The following is a 19,283-nucleotide window of genomic DNA, read 5'->3' as shown; positions in this document are numbered from 1 at the left end:
ATACATCTCACATGATCGATGAAGGGCATCTCAGAAACCCCACATTCTTGCATCCTACTCCTACCTACCAACGGAGTACTTAGCTGAACAACTAAAGGAAGAAACGCCCTCTATTAGGGCGATATAATGATACTTCCAGATTCCAATGCAGCTAGAAAAAAAACAGTACTTTGTATGGGATCGTACTAGCACGATTCTTAAAATTTAATCTGAGCGACAAAAATGGTTCAACGCGTTTCGGTGAGATATGGTTCTCATCAGGAACCTTATAGTAAAGTGCTACATGACCTACCACTAGAATAGATGCACTGCAAGAACATTAGGATCTACTCTAGGGTAAGCTGACTAGTACTTACATAACCAACACTAGTAGGCTGCTGTATACAATGATCTGATAATATAAGGAACTATGCTAAAGTAACCCTAGGCACAATCACTTCTGGTCACTAATCAAAGTTCCAGAGCCCAAGGAGAGCAACAGAATCAGAAACTAAAAAAGTGGCAGCTGGGACAGCCCTGATGGTGGACAGCCTTCTGTGTGTGTACTACTTTGTAAGAGCCTGTTATGTCCTGGAATGACCTGTAGAGGGCACTACCAGTAGTGATGGAAAAATCCCACCCCCACCCTGTATAAAGGTGAGATATACGTAGACTTTGGAGGGTTTCAATTGCAGTTAAGGTAGATGAACCTGGGCCTCATCAGCACCCTGCGAACGAGGCAGGTATTAGGGCTCACTCAGCAGTAGGAACGATCCAGTCATCATTGGTTGAAATCAGCAGTTCGTGCATCTTGCAGACAGGGATCTGATAGAAGTGGCAGCATAAGAAGCTAACTACTGCCAGTTCTGCTGCCTGGCACCACCTCCATCACGCAGGCAGAGCAATGATATTGTGGCATCTGCGATCTGCATCATGGTGGCCAGAAGAGGTCAAAGCAGAGGATGTGGTGGGAGTGTGATGGAGATGAGTTTTATTGCTGGGGCACAGTGGGGCCTATAAATTGCTAAAAGAGCCCACTGTCACCCACGGACCCATCTAAACATGGTCAGGCCTAATCAGCACCTAGCATGACAAATATGTCACTCATAATAGGACTAAAAATCTATATAAAAGGCAAGTGGAGCCGGACGCTGTCCTGCTGCACAGTTCTGTGTACCCTTGCCCTTCTGTTGAAGTTTGCCCGCTAATGGCATCATCGCAGTGGAGGGAGGTCTGATACGGCCAAAGAAATTGTCCAGATATCTACTTTAGAGCAAGATACCCAACAAGGATAGATTACAGAAAGGGGTCGGCGCTGAAGACACCTCTGGCAAACAACTGAATTGACCATGGGAATCCTCAGCCAGACATGAACGTCCCCTGTAGCATCCGGGAATGTAGTATTATGCGGGGGTCATTCCGATGAATGGTTGTCTTTGTAATACACAGAGGGCTCCAGTATGTGAGCATTGAAACCACGCCGCAGTTCTTTATTCTGGTGTGTTGTCCTCATGAGACCCCTTTCCTATAAATGACAGCTGTACTTCCGGTCACTGTCATCAGCTCTGGTCTGGAATACAAATTGGCCACTTGCAAATATACAGATTTGGTTATTGGTAACTAAACAGACAAAGCTGTAGTAGCGCACCCAGAAGAAGCCATAGTGTATAACTTCTAGACCAAAGTTTGGCTGCTACCATTTATATTCACCTTTAGGCCAGATCTCCTGTATCTGTTTGTGGCGTCGCCTCAGGCCCGCGCACCCGTGTAAGATGGCCATACACAGACGTATATTGGGTGGGATCAGTTGACCATCAAATGTGCTTGAGTGATTCTACTTTGATGGCAGATAAAGATCAGTGTTGGATTTCAACATAAGCAATCTTTTTTTTTTTTGCTCTGGAGGAGGTAAGCCAAAGATCGGGCAGCAACTGATTCTCTCTTTGATAATACATGCACAGTGGATGAAGTGTGAGGGTTGAAGAGATAGCTATAAGCCTACAGGTATCTTGTGTATGGTCAGCTCAAAGCAAACCTGGCACCTGCCTAAAGCGCCATCAACTAACTTCTGGTGCAGTTAGGGGATGTGACAGAGCCGGGTGCTGTGTTTTTTAGACTGCCCTGGTTCCCACTGCTGAAGTCTTTTCAGTCCTGGGCGCACACTCTCCCAGGCGAGTACAAATAAATACAGTGTGTGGCTCCCTATCACCTCCCCTAAAACACCATGAGTTAGTTTATGGTGCTGTAGGAAGGCGACAGGTTTCCTTTGCTGCATCCCACTGTACCAGTGGTCAGATTTCTATTGAATCCGTACTGTAAGAAGAGCATAAATGCATACAGTGACGTGCCAGAAGTCATGGGACAGGAGCCAATATTCTATAAGACTCCTGTAAAGTGCAGCAGCTTGGCGTGCCATTGGTTCCACCAGTGGATGGAAGACATCTAGAAGGATTTTAAGCTGTCTGGATAGCCATCCACAGCTATGCGGTATTAGTAGGTGCGGGGTCTTGGCTATGAATGGACCTCTCCACCACATCCCTTAAATGCTGGTCCATTCATACGCACCCCTGCAGACCGCACTATTTCAGCAACTCTTTAGGATGCTCTTCAAACCAATTCTGGACAATTTTACTTGTGCAGCACTCCTTTTTAACCACCCTGTACTTATGAGGAATTCACTAATGTATTACAGTGGCTTTAAGGGAAACAGGCCATAAAAATGAGGTCTCGCGGGTGAAGCTTCACAAATCACATACTCTCTTCCCCGATCCTTCCGATTTTTATTTGATAAAAGTCACATATAATCTCCTTAGACAGAGAAACAAAAACATACGACATACATTAAAATCATTGTGCAAAATAAACAGTCCGAAGGCTTTAGAATCCCACATGTATGAGGTCGGTAAGTTATGTAGACCGCGTACCAGTTTTGCTCAGCAGCAGATCACAAAGAGTCAATGATCTAAACAGTGGATATCCAGGGACAAAGACAACAGTTGGGACTACACGAAAACAAAAAGCAATAGACCAAGGCATAAAAATGATGGCAGCCGCCCCAAGAGGGCACATGTGAAGATTCAGACAGATTTCTGTAAACTCAATAGAATTGGCGTAAATCCTGTAGCATTACATGGCGGCCATTTACCATCAATGTTATACATGGGCGGGCCGAGCCGCTGATGTTTAGTGGTTGGCTGTTCTAAGCAGGGCTTTCCCTCTAGGCCATCCATATGTGTGAAAGGTCCCTTAAGCCGTGATCCCACGTGGGGCTCCCTTGGCATCTCTGAACGTTAACCGCACATCAAGATCGCAGCTGAAAACCGTGTGGATTTTTACCATGGTTTCTACAAGGCGATTTCAGTTGATGGGCACCGACCAGGCAAGGGCATGAGGCCAACGCGCTTGACATGGAGAAGACAAGCGTCTTATATCCGCATTGCAAAACCGTAGCGGTTCATGATAAAAACGTATGCGCTTTTCAGCAGCATTTCTGATGTGCAATTAAGATGCGGCAGAGGAACGCAACATGGGAAAGCAGCCTCACGTGTTCTCTGTATAGGAGGTCCTCAAACCATAACCTGTTGGGGGGATTGAGGTCTGGAGGGGAGAAGCCCTGCTTTAGCGTACATTCACATCATATTCGTGATACACGTTTAGCGTCTACGTTGGTAAAGCACCCAACATACATGCGAAACGTCTCCATAGGGTTCCATTACACCTGGCTGGTATACGTCAGAGTAGCCCTACAAAGATGGCGGAACAGTGTAGACCAAGGGCTCCTTCACAATGGCGTGGGCGATATCGGGCTGCGATTCATAATGGGCGATATCACAAAAAGAAAAGACATGCTGCAATTTTTTTTTCCACGCATCATCGCAGGAGCGAAAACATCGCAAATGAGAATGAAACTATTGAAAATCATCGGTTTCAGAATCATACGCTTTCACTCACACGATTTTCTCGCCAGTGTGAAGGAGCTCTAATAGTTGACTATTCCATTCAGCGGTAGACACTAAAAATACGTATACGTTAAGTGGTTTTTCTTCTCCAAAGCAATGGAACCCTATTGGTAAGAGAGGATACTGTTTGACGTCCGTCTAATATATACTTCCTGTTGTATATGTTACACAGAGGCCATAAACGGGGAGAGCAGAAGCTTGTATACATATATAGAATGACAGGACAAGTCAGAACAGCCACATTATTCCTATAGAAAGCCTAATGCCGCGCAGCGCTGACGCAGGTAACGAATACGCTGGGCTCGCTCTTTACTTCTGTGGCCAGCACAGAATACTGTAATCAGGCAGTACAAATCCACGTGGCCACAGTCTGTTTACGGGAAGCCAGGATACTGACCCGCAGCCCTGCGATGGAGCCACTATAGCCCCAGAGTACACAGCTACATGACACAGACCCCCAACAGCAAGATGGTCGCTTGTCCGCCAATCACGTCATGGAGTCGGTTTGTTACTGCAGACTCCATTACACGATTAATATGTTTCCTAAGGGTGCGTTCGCACATCGCCCATTCGCGGCAGATCTGCAGCAGACTTAACCCTTTCAATAGAATTCAAATTGTAGAGGTGAAATCTGCTGCAGATCTGTACCAAAACCGGCAGCAGATCAGCTACATGTGACGCACCCGTTGACTTGCTATGTCCGCGCGATTGTTTGCATTGATTTGTTCCTTTATAACCTTTTACTCTAAAGTTTAAAATGACATTTTCTTCAGATGTTGAACTTTAAAAGAATTTTAAAATATTGCTTAAAAAAATTTAAAATTCCTCTGTGCCTCTTCTGGATGTTATCAGATTAGAGGCATCAAGGCCGCTAGGTATTGGGGGGGAAGCTCAGTCCATCAGCTGTGTTCCTCCCCCACATCAGAGACGTGCTGGTAGCCTATGGGTTGAGACTTCTGTCGGAATAGCACCGTGAGCAGCAGGATGATGAGGAGGAAGAGGATGCACCCGCAGGCGACGAGACCCACGATGACTTCTATGTAAACAGAGCAAGAGATAAAAGTCAGAAACTTAGGCATAGGATTTAGGCTAATTTCACACAAGCGAATGCGATAATCGCCAACATGTGAGGCGGTTTTATATCAAAACTGTCCCGCATTACTTCAGGGAAGGATTGATCATCTGCCACGTCTGTCTAATAAGCCACAGGCATCATATAAAATATTGACAGACTACACTTTACGGAAGTTTCTCCTCACTTAGGCCTTGATTAATTTATTGTGTCCAGGGTGAAGAGTTGATGCACTCACAGCAAATTCCTGGGAAGTTTCTCCACCGCTCCCTTACCTGTGTCATTGCGTGGGCTGCAGACCTGACACTCGCTCTCCCTGTCTTTAGAGATGACTCGATCCAACAGGCTCTGAAATTTTTCGAGAGGGCAGCTGTGCACGCAGCCTGGTAGGGTCAGCGGGAAGGGCTGCTTTGTGCTGTCGTTTCTAAAATACATCTCGACTGTGAAGTTTCTGGTAGGAGACAAAAAAATATATATATTATATATGGTAAGGCATTTAAATGATGAGCTAAATTCTCAATAGTGTAGTGTCTGCTCATATTGTGTAAATGAGACCAATCAGATTGGTAACAGCAGTGCGTGGAAGGCATCTTTTCACAGGTTACTTCTACGCCAAGTTACCAGTGCTTGGAATGATGGGCCTAAAGGCTGCTGTAGTGACCACACTTGCTGATTCACTTCAATTTCAGTGGGACATTGTGAGGATCTAAACTTACAATCCACATCACATGATATATGCACACACATATACCCACCCTAGGGGGTATATTACCTCTAGTTGTTCTTCTTTGCCATCCAGGTCTTGTTTTCAGCCATCCAAGATGGCCGATGTAATCTTCAGACTACCCAATCTCCACAGTGCATTGGTAGCGTTAGACTACTAATACACTATACCTGCTCTCTGATTGGCCAGAGCTGCCCACATAATTAGCACTAGACAATCACAGAGCAGTACAGTGTGGATTAAGTAGTTAAAGGGGTTGTCCCGCGGCAGCAAGTGGGTCTATACACTTCTGTATGGCCATATTAATGCACTTTGTAATGTACATTGTGCATTAATTATGAGCCATACAGAAGTTATAAAAAGTTTTTCACTTACCTGTTCCGTTGCTGGCGTCCTCGTCTCCATGGTTGCCGTCTAATTTTCGCCGTCTAATGGCCAAATTAGACGCGCTTGCGCAGTCCGGGTCTTCTGCTCTTCTCAATGGGGCTCGGTGTAGCTTCTCGTAGCTCCGCCCCGTCACGTGCCGATTCCAGCCAATCAGGAGGGGGGGGGGGGGTTGAAAAAAAAAATAAAACAGTTTCGGCGCGGGACAACCCCTTTAAGAAATTGCAGCAGCCATCACGGATGGCCAAAAACAGGGCCTGGAACTGGCAGATGAGGAATGGCAGAGAAGAACAAGTGCAGGTAATATACTTGCATGCCTCTTCCACCCAAAGACAGGGTTTTGTCCCAAAATTGAAAAACTACTTTAAGCCATTTCTGGAGTGGGCATTCATATGGCGATTGCCCTAATAGCTGAAACAGCACAGACACTATACATGCAGTATAACTCAGGGTTGCACAACATGTAGCCCACAATGCCAGTGTGGGCATCCCTCAAACATCTGGACACAAAAATGCTTGTCTGTGTAGTTCCCATTGCAGAAAGAAGAGAAGTGATCTACAACTCATGAGCAGAAGCTGGCAGATACTAATGGTGTACTGTGTAGCCATCTACTGGTTCCTCATAGCAGAGCAATAGGATCCCTTAACCCGACAAAGACCCTGTGACACTCCAAAGAGGAGTATATGAGTTAGAGGTGGCTGACTATACATGCAGCGTTCTCCATTGTAGTTTAAGGGAGTTGTGAAGTACTAGGATGTTACCACAACATCCATAATATACAATGTAGAGAGCCACATACATGCATGTTCTCCTCCTCTCCATATTGGACCCCCATTCTTCCGATAGGTGGAAGTCCTAGAAGTGCACCATGCCCCTATCAGATATTTATGGCATAAACGCTCAATATGCCATGAATGTTTCAGAGGGTAAAACCTTTTTAAGTTTTATTGCTGCCCTTGAGAGTGGTACAAAATGATATTGTGGCCCTCAGCACACAGAAGGTTGTACACCCCCGGTATACTAACTGCCACAGACCACATGAAATAAATGGGATTCATGATATAAGCAGATTACTGTTCATGCTAGAATCATACCCAGGAGACTCTTCATACAGCTCGAATATATGGCAGGAAGCATAAGGAGCCTGTTTTCCGTTGTAGACGTCTAGTGCCATCTGCAGAGCGCCCAGTGTGGTATCGTGCTGGGGGAAATAGAAGTGTTGGTAAGAGATTCGCCAAATACAATATTAGAATATGACGTAGATATCATTACTGCACTGCTGCAAAACTAGACTGCAATATCAGGTGATCCCAACAGAGTAATGTCCCCATTAAAAGCCTCAACACATCTCTATATGAAAGGGCTGTCTCACAAGAGCGTATGGTAACGGCATATTACGCATGCAGGTTTTGTGCGCGTAATACGCTTTACCTATATCCCATAGGTGGCCATGCTGGTGCTCACACGAATTGTGTAAATTACGCTTGCAAGAAAAAAAATATCACAGCATGTTCTAGCTTAGCGCGTATTACAAGCGCATACACGCCAAGATAGTACATGGTGATGGGCGGCACGCTTACATTCTGCGAGATACGTTTGTGTGAGCCCAGCCTAATGGTTACGGACAATGTAAGACAAAGGAGGATGTTACTTTAGTTGTTAGGACTTTATATCGCCGGGCATTCAGTTCATGTAACTTTACAGAAAACCTCCATTGATCATCACTTACTGTTGAGTATGCAATGAACGTCAGGCCTTTGGAGGGATTCTGTGCAGCGGCTGTTATGTTCTTCAGGATCTGAGCCACCAAAACACCTGCACAAAACAAGAGACTTATCAAACTGAGTGAGAGCAACCAACCTGCATGTGACAAATCATTTCCTATCATGGCTGTGCGGCACCATTGTTTCACACGGAGGGGACTGGGAATTCCATCTTCCAACTATTGCTCCAGGTTGGTGCAAGCTGTAACTTCTAAAACCAGCTGTGGTTTCAGACCGTCATGTCCAACCCAGTCCATGTATCCCGTAAAAGGCTGAAAAAACACATGTAGTTTTTGCACTAAAGCCAGAAGTGATCCCGAGAGGGACAAGAATAGAGGAGACACTAAGAATTCTCCTCTCTCTGTTTTAGGCAAAAAAAAAAAACTGTCACAAAGACTCCACGGGGGACATTTACTAAGAGGTTTATGCCATTTTTTTGTGCAAATCTGCAAAGAAACGTGTGACTTTTTTGACATTTTGTGCAAACCTATGTACGTTTGTAAAAGCTAGGTGGGGCTTGTCGAGAGGGGGATGGGGTGAACACGCCGAGCAACAGATTTATGTATAATTTAAGTCAGAAACTGGGGCAAATTATACCAGAAATGTAAACCATACATTTCTGAGAATGCGCATGAAGGTGTCGGGGTGTGCTTAATACGCCTGCCCCTCTTCACGTATTAGGCGCACTGTGCGCTGGAGAAAATCATACTAAGCCCAGCGCTGGAAATGCTTGACTTGAAATAGCCAAAGTCAGAAGTGCATCCAGCAGGAAGAAGTAGAAGCCTTTCCTTTATATTCACCATTCCTCCCGAATCCATTCGCGGCTTTGGCTCAAAAAAAGCACCAAAAACTGAACATGTGTTTCCAGCCTTAGGCTACTTTCGCAGGGCGAAATATTTGCGCAAAATTTGGGCGCTGCGAGACACATGAATATGAATACCATTCTTTTGAGGTCTGTCAGTTTACTGTGGGACATTGATCCCGGCGGTTGCAAATTGCTGTGGTGTGTGGGAATGGATAAAGAGCGCTATCAGAGATTACATCTTATTCCAGCACCATGTCAAAGCTCCTTTTAGTGATCCGGGTAGCAAACTAGGTCAGCTTTAGTGTTTGGTCACTACAATTGAGCCAAGGTATCTAGCTCTTTTGATTTAGACTAACCTTAAAGTCTGACAAAAAGGACACTAAGGATAACACTTGCTATCAATGGGCCTATAATATGTAGGCTCAACTGTGTGTTTTGACCGCACTTTAGGAATTTAAAGTAGCTACATAACATCTGTCAGCCACTGATAGTTTATGAATAAATATCAGGGACAGCCACATAGAAGTACCCCAGTGAGCTAGTAATTCATGGAATAGATCATACTAATGACTATAAGTCTGATAGACAGCAGAGATACACGTATCTGATTGACACTAGCCTGTGCAACATCTTTAATTTATCATCCTAACCATGGGATTCCTGAGTGATATCATCAACGTGGTTAAGAATTAGTTTGAATGGCATCCATTAACCACGACTAGGCTTAATCAATCTGGGGTGTATACTTCAAGTGCTGAGCTGAAACCAATCAATATCATAACTCAGACCATTTAATATAAGTATCATCTAGTTTGGGGGAAAGTAAATTTCCCATTTTATGTGAAAAAAACCCCTAGAGAAAGAAGGGAAGTGTACAAGTGGTCAACACAAAAAAACCCAAAGGAAAGAAAAGGGTGGTTTACAAGTGAACAATACATCTTTAATATCTATCATCAAAGTGGACCCAATTGTGTAGCATACCACCTCCCCATCCTGATGAATCAGTCACGGGTTGGAGGTGACTGAAGAAACGCGTCGATTTTGGGAGAATAAATCAATCTCTGCACGATATATAAGAACAAGTTGCTCGTGCATAATTAATTTTTTTTGTCCACCAAGATAATCCATCAATGCTGGCACTATATAGTTGATACTTTACTGATCAAAATTGATTATATAGATCGATATATATTTGTGTATGTTTGTCAGTGAGCTCAATTTTTAACATAAAAGTTATATTTTATGTTTAAAATTAGTTAGTGGGCTCTTCCCAGTGTTAGCTATTCTTTTGAATAGGGTCATACACAGAAGAGATTTTTTTTTTCCCCATCGCGGCACGGGAAAAAAAATCTCGACATGTCCTATCTTTGGACGTTCCCTAGAAATGCATAGTCCATGGTTTTCAATTGGGCCGGCAAAAGCATGACACAGCGTGTGATGCTTTCCATTGAAAACAATAGGAAACACTTGCCATTCCAAAGGATCTCTACTACCCTGAAGTGATGAGAGATGTTTTTGACACAGAAACGCCCTGCATCCACGGGGACATCGCACATTACTGAGTGCAATATTGGGAAGAGTTTCATGGCCGGATATCGCACTGTGTGAAATTAGCTTTAGGCTTTGTCCGCACCAGATGGATTCGCTGCGGACTTTACACTGTAAAATAGGTATCAAAAACCGCATCGTTTTATGCAGATTTTGGTGCAGAATTTACCTCCTAATTTGAACAGGTGGAATCGTAACAGAAAATCTAGTGCTATAAATGATGCGGATGGGAATTTCCATACAGGTTTTGTGTGTCAACGAGATTCTGAAAATCTCATCTACTTTGCTGCTCTTGTAAATCCCACAGATTTTCCGTGTGGAGGGTCCATATGAAAAATCCACAGCAAATCTGCCCCATGTGACCATGGCCTATAGAGTCTGAATTTACAACTTAGATCGATGCCTGGAACTGAATGGCTGCTCCTGTTACCTCCTTGCAATCGTGCTTTCTGTTCCTGTTCAATGATCCCAAAGAGGAACCTGAAGCTGAAATCCTTTAAATCACTCAGTCTGTTCAGAACGTCCTGTGTGGCCCAGGATGGCCGGCTCAGGTTATGTCTAGACTAAAGCAGAAAAAAAAGCAAAAGGTCAATGAGAAACCAGAAAGAAATGTGGGGGAAAGAATATCAGACAATGGGAATTATTTTATCTTGCATGCCTCAGCTTTCAACCAATGAAGCCTATGACTCAACCTGGTGCACAGAGTTTATAGGACAGGGGGATGATAGGAGGAATGACGCAGCCCCTTGTCGCTGCGCTTCGCAATGGCACCTCAGTGTCATCCGCCACAGTGGTCATGGAGCTGGAGGAAAAGTTTTACCTCCTGGTTTTGTTTATGTAAGAAAGGGGCAGCAAGAGAGAAAGTACAAGTGACAATGGGAAGAAAGATCATGTTCCTGTCATCTCTGCCCCCGTACAGCGTCCAGTAACCCTGTGGGGGTACACAAGAACTTTTCTTAATGTTACCACCTCCTATGGCAATGAGGGAGTTTGGAGCCCATTCTGCCTTGAGCCAACAACTGGGAAATCTGAGACAGACTGGTTTCTGAGGACACGCTATCTAGAGAAAGGTCTCTGGTTACTAGTCAGTGAATTCCGTAGCAACCAGACAGATGTGACAGAGCTAGACTGGCACTGTACCGATACTAAAGAAGGGGGAAAAGCAGTCGGTCAGCAGACGAGCTGTCATGATCAACCACATACCTTTGTTATGTATCAGTAGAGATCCTCTTTAAAGGGAACCTGTCATCACCTTTGAACCCTATAAACTATGTTATGGGGCTTAAAAGGTGAGGTAACGAGGAGTTCAGAGGGCTGCATTTCATTATCCCCAGGTGCCCCGTTCCAGCGCTTTAGACTATACTGTCCATAAAAAAAAAAAAAAATCAATAGACTACCTCCTCATTCCCAAAATAACATATTGCCCCAAGTACTAAAAACTCATGGAATTCCCATGAAATATCAGTTCTTCCCAGTAGTTTGCCATGTGATATCCAGGGGGGAGACTATGACTGACCTCACAGAACAAGACGTCATAGATGGTCCACACAGATTCTAATGAGCAGTCCGAGAGTCCAGTTTCATTGGCGACCATATGCAGGAAGTCCTATAGAATACACACAAGGCTTAAGTATAAAGCGTTGCTCCATTTTTGACTTGAATAACACATTTACGGTTTATTCACACATTGCAGATATGACCGCAGCATTCGTCAGTTTCAGAAAACTGCAGTAAAGACTCTAATATGTGAATGCGCCTTTTTCGGTTTCTTTTACCAAATTGTCTCTGGTCTTGTTGACATATTCGGGAGAGTGCCGCGTCTCTTCTTGCAACTTCAGGTATTTTGGACAAGGGAGAATCGGAAATTTTAGGAGCTGAAATAAAACAAATCTGTGTCACCAGCTAAAACTAACACAACAAAAGGGAACAGCGACTGATGTGTCCTGAGGTTGTAGTTGCGACAGTGGTGGATGCGCAGGTGAGCTATCGCTCCATTCACTTCAATGGGACCAGCAGAGATAGCCAAGCGCTTGAACTCAGCTGTGTCCAGCAGACCCGTTGAAGTGAATGGAGCCTCATAAAAGTCTCCTTACACGTTCTAGGTGCTCTCCATACAGAGAAACTTTACCCCTCCCGACCCAGATCATGGGCCCCTAACCCAGCCAGCCAGAAACCTACTGATGAGGGGCAATAAACACGAAACAGCTGTCTGTACATGGTTACCTTTTCCTTCTGGAGAAGGTTCTGGCTTTCATTGTTACAAGGCCTGCTAAAAGTTCAGACATTGACTTGCAGGAATGCTGCCTTCTAACAGGTGGCGCCGTAGAGCTGTTATTCCATCTTCCATTTTTTCCCCAGAGGAGTATGAATGTCCTTATAAGTCTTCTCACACCTTCTAGGTGCTCTTCCTAAGTAGAAACTGTATCCCTTCTAGAGCCGAGGCTCACATCCACGGCCACCACTGTCAAAACTACAGGATACGCCAAGGGTGAAACCTTGGGATCAGGGATAAGCATGTTATTCCCTATCCTGTGGACAGGGGATAACTTCCCAAGATGGAAATATCCCTTTAGGGTGCGTTTACACAGGGCAGAAATGCTGCAGAATGTCCACAGCGGAAAATTCTGTAGCATTTCTGCATCCAAAACAGAGTCAAAATCTGCACCATTGTCGTGGATTTAGACTCAAAATCAGCTGTGCAATGCAGATAATTTCAGGAAATACAGCGCTCACCTCTAAAGTCTTCGGGTATCAGCATTTCCTTTGCCCAATACCTGGCGGCCTCTAATGAACACTGCACCACTGGTCAGGTGATGCATAAGTGACCAAGTGCCAGGGTAGCGGGTGAAGGAAGCGCTGACAGCCAAAGACTTTGGAGGTGAGCGCTGTATTTCCTGAAATCACCTGTGAATACAAAGCGGATATTGATTCAAAATCCAGGCCAATGGTGGGGCTTTTGACTTTTTTACCCTACGGACATTCTGCAGCATTTCCGCCCCGTGTAAACATAATCTTTGGGTGTATTCAACAGGTAGCTAATTTTGTGCAGATCTGCAGCAGATTTCACTCTTTTAATTAAATTTCAATGGAAGGGGTGCAAACTGGTGCTAATCGGCACTAAAATCTGCAGCAAATCAGCTACGTCTGAACACATCCTTAAGGATGGAAAGCTGCCCAGTAATTAAACTTTCCAGGGTGCTCTATAAATATAATATAAAAGGCAATCTCTCCTAATGACAGGTTGCCTTTAAGGATATGAACAAGACTAACAAGGGAGGCATTTCTCAATCTCTTTAAAAATATGAGTCAGAGATCAGATCTTCAGATCTCATTGGTGTGCCCATTATATTTACAGAATGCCAGATAAACATACTAATTATATGACACATACATATTCAGCAGCGCTATACACAGATTATCACCACTTACATTGGGCGCTGTCCCCATTGGGGATCACAATCTATATGCATCTAGGAGTAGTATGTTTTTGGAGTGTGAAAGGGAATCTGAGTATGTAGAGAACATCCACGGAAACATAGGAAGAACACACAAACTCCATGCAGATGTTGTCCTTGGTCGTACCAGAACCCCAGCGAGGCACCAGTGAACGATCCACCATGCTGCCTAAGTGCTGCCAGTAACACCATTACTTACCTGCTCTTCAGAATCTGGTACAGTGTGCACTGGGATTGGCTGCCATGAGATATTTGGGTTGAAGATCTGAGAGTCTTCAGGTGGGTACAGGCCGGCTAAGTTTGCCTCTGCACTCATTAGTGTCCGGTCCACGTCTGTGCTCCTCACATAGATCTGGGCATGAACAGGTACAAATGTAAGGAGCCGTGATAATGTAAAACTATAGTGGTGCAGAGAAACAAACTAATTAAAACATTTGTCGCAAAGCTTTCCTTGAACCCTGATAAGGACACTTACCTCATGCACGTTGTAAGACTCGTTGAGGAATCCTTTGTACCGTGCTCGCAGTGCCTGGCCCAAGTCCCAGTGCTGCTTCATCCCAATCTAAAGAGAAAAAAGAAGCCTAATTTACTATAAGAGAATATATACTAATATTATCTACCTGCAGCCACTAGAGGGAGCTTGCTGCATAGTGTAGAGACAAACGACTGAAAGATTGACAGTTTTAAGGATCCTTTTGCATAAAGTGTTAATGGACACTAATGTCCATTAATACTTTATCAGCTTCATTTGTGTGTGAGAGGGCCTCTGGAAGCTGTTTGCAGAGCACAGCATGTAGTCTGAGCTCTACACACAGTTCCATTGTTCTTGAATACAATGTAATCTTAAACTCCCGTGCAGAACACAGCGTGCGGTCCCTGTTATCGCTCTCCGGCTGAAGGATAGCTTTTAAGCTCACCTTAAAACCATCGTTTAGCGAAAAGTGAACAATGGCAGTGTTTACACGCAACGATGATCACTCATTTGCGGGCGTTTGACCGAATTATGAGCAATAATCGTTGCGTGTAAATGGACCTTTAGGCTATGACCATACAGCATAATTTGCAGCAGGTCACACATTAAATAAGCGGTTGAAATCCACGTTGTCGGAAAAAAAGGGCATTTCACGTCTTAATGAGCAATCTGTGCTCGATTTTCTGTTCGTGGATTATCCCCGTTGAATGAAGCCGACACGCGTGCGGATCCATCGCTGCTTTAACGCAAATCCATGGCAGTATTCTGCACTGAAAGGTGTGGATTTCTGCCACAGATTTCCGATGGACTTAGTCTGATGTGGATGTTTACCATGCGAATGTAGAGAGCATATACAATACACAGTATAGAGTCAGACTATATACTGACTGCAGGTAGCGGTGTATATAGTTCCCACCACTATGAAGATATGTTAAGAAATTGATCAGCACAGAATTTTGGATCCCAACATGATGTTAACCCTTTCCAATCCACTGTCTGACCTCTGAAGACATTATGATTTAAGGCTGTACAGCTCCGATGTTGGAAGACGTCCGTCGGGGTTCTCTTACTGTATATTGCCAGCCTCTCTGCTGTCGGAGCCTATCAAACGTGTCACCTCATGCAGTACTGGCTTTAGCCAGCATATAGTGCCATTGTATAATGGCAGAAAAAGAGTAAGCCCCCTAGGAAAACCAGGATACAGATTGGATTGGAAAGGGTTAAAAGGTGAAGATTCACCGTAAAGTTGGGCTGATGGTGTAAAACAAAACTAATGCCAAGAGGCGATCCCACCTGCGTCAGCTGCCCAAATCCTTGCGGCCAGGCGCTCTCCTGATGCACGTCCTTAGGATAGGCCCTCACCGGCGAGCGGTCCCCGTGCCGATACACCTGGAAGATAAACCATCATATAAACCCTCTACACATAGGACATAACGGATGCCGGAGAAGCCCAATGTGCGTCCTTCTAAGCGGCTGGAATTCGCCATTTCAGACTATTTTTTACCCAACATGAAGCCTTAGGCCGCCTAAGAGGAGGTTCACACGGCGGACTTCCTCGTGGAAGAATTCTACGCCAATTCCACATCAAAAATCTAAGTCTATTAGACACGGATCCACATGCGGAATTTGTCAATACGCTTAATCTATGTGCGGAAATCTGACACGGGGGGGGGGGGGGATTAACATTTCTTTATGTCACTTCTTGAGGGGGAAACACACAGACATGTGATTTTTCATGTCAGATTTCCACACGCGGATTTTGCGTATTGACATGGACTTTCACACGGCCGGGAAAAACATGCATGATTTCTGCATTGTGAAATGCGCGAATATGAAACCCATTCTTTTGAACGATGTGGTGCAAGAAAAAAAATTTAATTCGCTGGATGTCCTGTCTCTTCGCGTTCCTGGCAATACAAGGGTTAAAAGCCGAGGCAGATCCGCTAGTAGGCCTAAAGCAAAATCCACAGCATTGGAGTGCAGATTTGGCCCCTGCGGATTTTTGGCTCATTTTCTGTGGCGAGCTTGTAGACAGTCCGCTACGTATGAAGGCGAATTTAGTCACACGCGCACTTTTTGGAGCCAAACTCAAGAAAGAAGGAAAAAAAAAAAAGCGATAAGCAACGTAGTCCGTCCTTTAGGCCTCATGTCCACGGGGAAAATCAGGCCCGCTACGGATTCTCCATGCAGAATCCCGCAGCGGGTCCCTCCTTTCCCGCGGACATGAGGCTGAAAATAAAATTAAACTCACCTGTCCGGACGCTGCGGATCTTCCCTCCGTCACGACCGGATCTTCTTTCTTCGGCCCAGCGGATGTCCTCAGCACGCCGGCAGCGTGCCATGCGCATGGGCCGGGCCGAAAAAAGAAGATCCGGCCGCGACGGAGGGAAGATCCGCAGCGTCCGGACAGGCAAGTTTTTATTCAGGTACGGGTGTGCCACGGATCCGGACGGCTTCCACAGGCTTCAATAGAAGCCTGCGGGAGACCCGCACGAAAATGGAGCATGTCGCGGTTTTTTTTCCCGCACGCGGATCCACGCCTGAAGGGAAAAGTGACATCCGCGGGTATTTAACTACCTGCGGACGTCCAATGCATCCCTATGGGGCGCGGATCCGCGTGCGGGAAAAACGCTGCGGATTTTTATCCCGTGGGCATGAGGCCTCACACCTTACTTTTTTTTGTAACTACCCATGTCTAGCGATTTCACCTAAGAGCATGGCGGCATAATCGGCTTTGGAAAAAGAAAAAAAAAATTCGGACGCAGATCTGCCCGCATTATCCACCACAGATGTCCGAGGCTGAGCCAACATGGAGTCCACTTGGAATCTGCATCGAGAAGCGACCGCTCACCTATTTTATTCCGCAAGGCGGATTTTATATCCGCGTCGAATAAACTACACTGCGGATTTCCTTTCCGTGTCGATTTCCACGGTTTGACCGCGGCCTAAAGGCGTGTGTACGTGGCGCCTTCTGTAATCTGTGCCCGAGTCTCGGCTTTCTGCCATCTATGTGCGTTCACCGGTTCGAGTTTGCATTATCGACCCTATTGAATGGCGCTGATCTGCATGTGGATAATCCGGCGTGAAATCCACGTCAACAAATGACATCACTTATTTTTTTCGGCGACATTTATTTAAAGGCGTCTGTGGAATAATCTGCGGTGCGCGAATTACGTGTGTGGAATCTGGCCCAACAAATGGGAGGCGAGCTTTATATTGAATTGCACAGATTCCACACCAAATCCGTGTCCGTTTCCGCCGCGTGAACTTAGCGGTCTCCGCTGGACGCAGACGTGATGGAATTGTTCAGTGAAATATACGATTTCATGTACGATAACAAAATAGAGAATTTTTCAGGTTTTTCTATGTTTGTTTCATAACGAGGAACCCGGTTTCCTGGCGTTTAGGTTTCTCTTATTTATCTAGACGCTTCCAATAGTTGCTATAAACCACATTATACAGCGTTGCCAGGGCAACAACGGCCTCACAGACTAGGGCCTAGAAATATTAATTTCTGAGGTAATGTCACTTATTACACGTCACATGATGTAAACAACAACACGTCCACAGCTGCCCGTCCAGAAACCCCCTCTACCGGACTCACTTCCGGGTACTATAATGAGAATGGCTGACGGGCGCCCCCTACCGTACTCACCACGGTGACAAAGCGCAGCTGGTGAGCCTGTGCGACCTGTACAGCGGCCAGGAGCTGCCCCGATATTAGCACCACCATCCCCAGTGGGATTATTAATCCCGACCCGCTCCTGACAGCCATAATCCTTCAAAATGTCCGAAGCCGGAACCCCTTGTACAGAGCCACACTTCCTGGGGAATAATATCGCGGTAACACAAGAGTAGAAACATGGCTGCCGGTTCAAAGGTGAAGTCGGTCACATGATGTTACGTCAGTTTGCGTGACGTTGTGACGCTGAGTGATAAATCAACATCCTGCTTCCTCTCCTTGTGCCCCTGGTGGCCAAGTGTGGAACAGCAATTAGGAGGATATTATTAAATTCAGCCAACAGCGTGTGAGAAGCCCTCTAGTGGTGAGGCGTGGTATTTGATAAATGTAATGTAGGTTTTAATCCATTGTTTTACGCAGGACTTGTACGGTTTACTAGAAAATACTTTTAGGGAAAAAAATGCTTATGCCACAAAAATGTGACCGTGGAGTCCAACGAAGAGCTGAGATAAAAATCATGCCTGAGGCCGCTTTCACACGGCTGGGAAAATTGCGTGAGATTTGTTCATTGCGAGAAGCACAAACGTCGCATGAATATGAACGCCATTCTTTTGAATCGCGGTGCTGGGAAAAAATCGCGGCATGTCCTATCTTTGGGCGTTCCCACGGAACACATCGCCCATTGTTTCCAATGGGACAGGAAAACACATCACATGGCGACAACAATGGGAAACACTTCCCGATCCTCCGCGACAGAAAGCCGCCTTGCATCCGCTTGTGCGCAATAACGGGCTGAGTTTCACGAACCGATATCACGCTCAACCCTGTGTAGGAAGCCTGAGGCGACCTACACACTGGCGAGCGCGATATCGGGGCGGGAAACACAGCTGTATATCACGCTCGCCAACGTGCGTTTTCACAGGGAAACAATGTGTTTTATGGCAAAACGCCTCCCATCATTTCAGTAGAGTAGCGATCCTGCGGCAGGGATTTCAGGCGAGTTAGAGGATCGGCAAGTGTTTTCCGTTGTTTTCAAAGGCAAACCTGGCGGTCACATTGCGCGTCGTGCAACGTATTTACCGTCCCATTGGAAACAATGGGCGCTGCATTCTGAGGAACTCAAAAAGATCGGGCATGCCGCGATTTTTTCCCCCCGTCACCGTGATGCGGTAAAACATCGCTCATGTATATGACTCCATTCAAAAGAATGGGGTCCAAATTCCCACGAGGTTTGTGCGTCTGCCCGCTTTCACGCGCTTTTCTTTAATGAAGTCGTATACACAAGCGATGTTTACTCGCATCGCAGTGGGAGATTAAATCGCGGCGTGTTCTATCTTATTGCGTTCCCCAATGAACAATGGGAAACACTTGCTGACCCTCCAGTGTGGCTGAAAATCACGCCGGAGGATCGCTACTTTCCCGAAGTGATGGGAGACGTT

The 19,283-nt window shown here is 45.5% G+C and overlaps 1 protein-coding gene across 1 annotated transcript; it reads right to left on the bottom strand.

Moving 5' to 3' along the window:
- Positions 1–2,739: 2,739 nt before the first annotated feature.
- Positions 2,740–17,983, bottom strand: ACP2 (acid phosphatase 2, lysosomal). The gene is made up of 11 exons (XM_066583351.1): positions 17,818–17,983; positions 15,456–15,551; positions 14,166–14,252; positions 13,890–14,042; positions 12,011–12,109; positions 11,752–11,841; positions 10,666–10,798; positions 7,849–7,934; positions 7,214–7,320; positions 5,286–5,461; positions 2,740–4,974 (listed from the first exon to the last, which is right to left on the bottom strand). Exons 1-11 carry the CDS (start codon positions 17,935–17,937, stop codon positions 4,838–4,840), a joined length of 1,284 nt encoding a protein of 427 aa, XP_066439448.1. The 5' UTR covers positions 17,938–17,983; the 3' UTR covers positions 2,740–4,837.
- Between the last annotated feature and the right edge of the window lie 1,300 nt (positions 17,984–19,283).

The sequence above is a fragment of the Eleutherodactylus coqui genome, chromosome 11 (assembly GCF_035609145.1).
Source record: "Eleutherodactylus coqui strain aEleCoq1 chromosome 11, aEleCoq1.hap1, whole genome shotgun sequence".
Classification (NCBI taxonomy): domain Eukaryota; kingdom Metazoa; phylum Chordata; class Amphibia; order Anura; family Eleutherodactylidae; genus Eleutherodactylus; species Eleutherodactylus coqui.
This window is presented reverse-complemented; position numbering and strand designations above follow the sequence as displayed.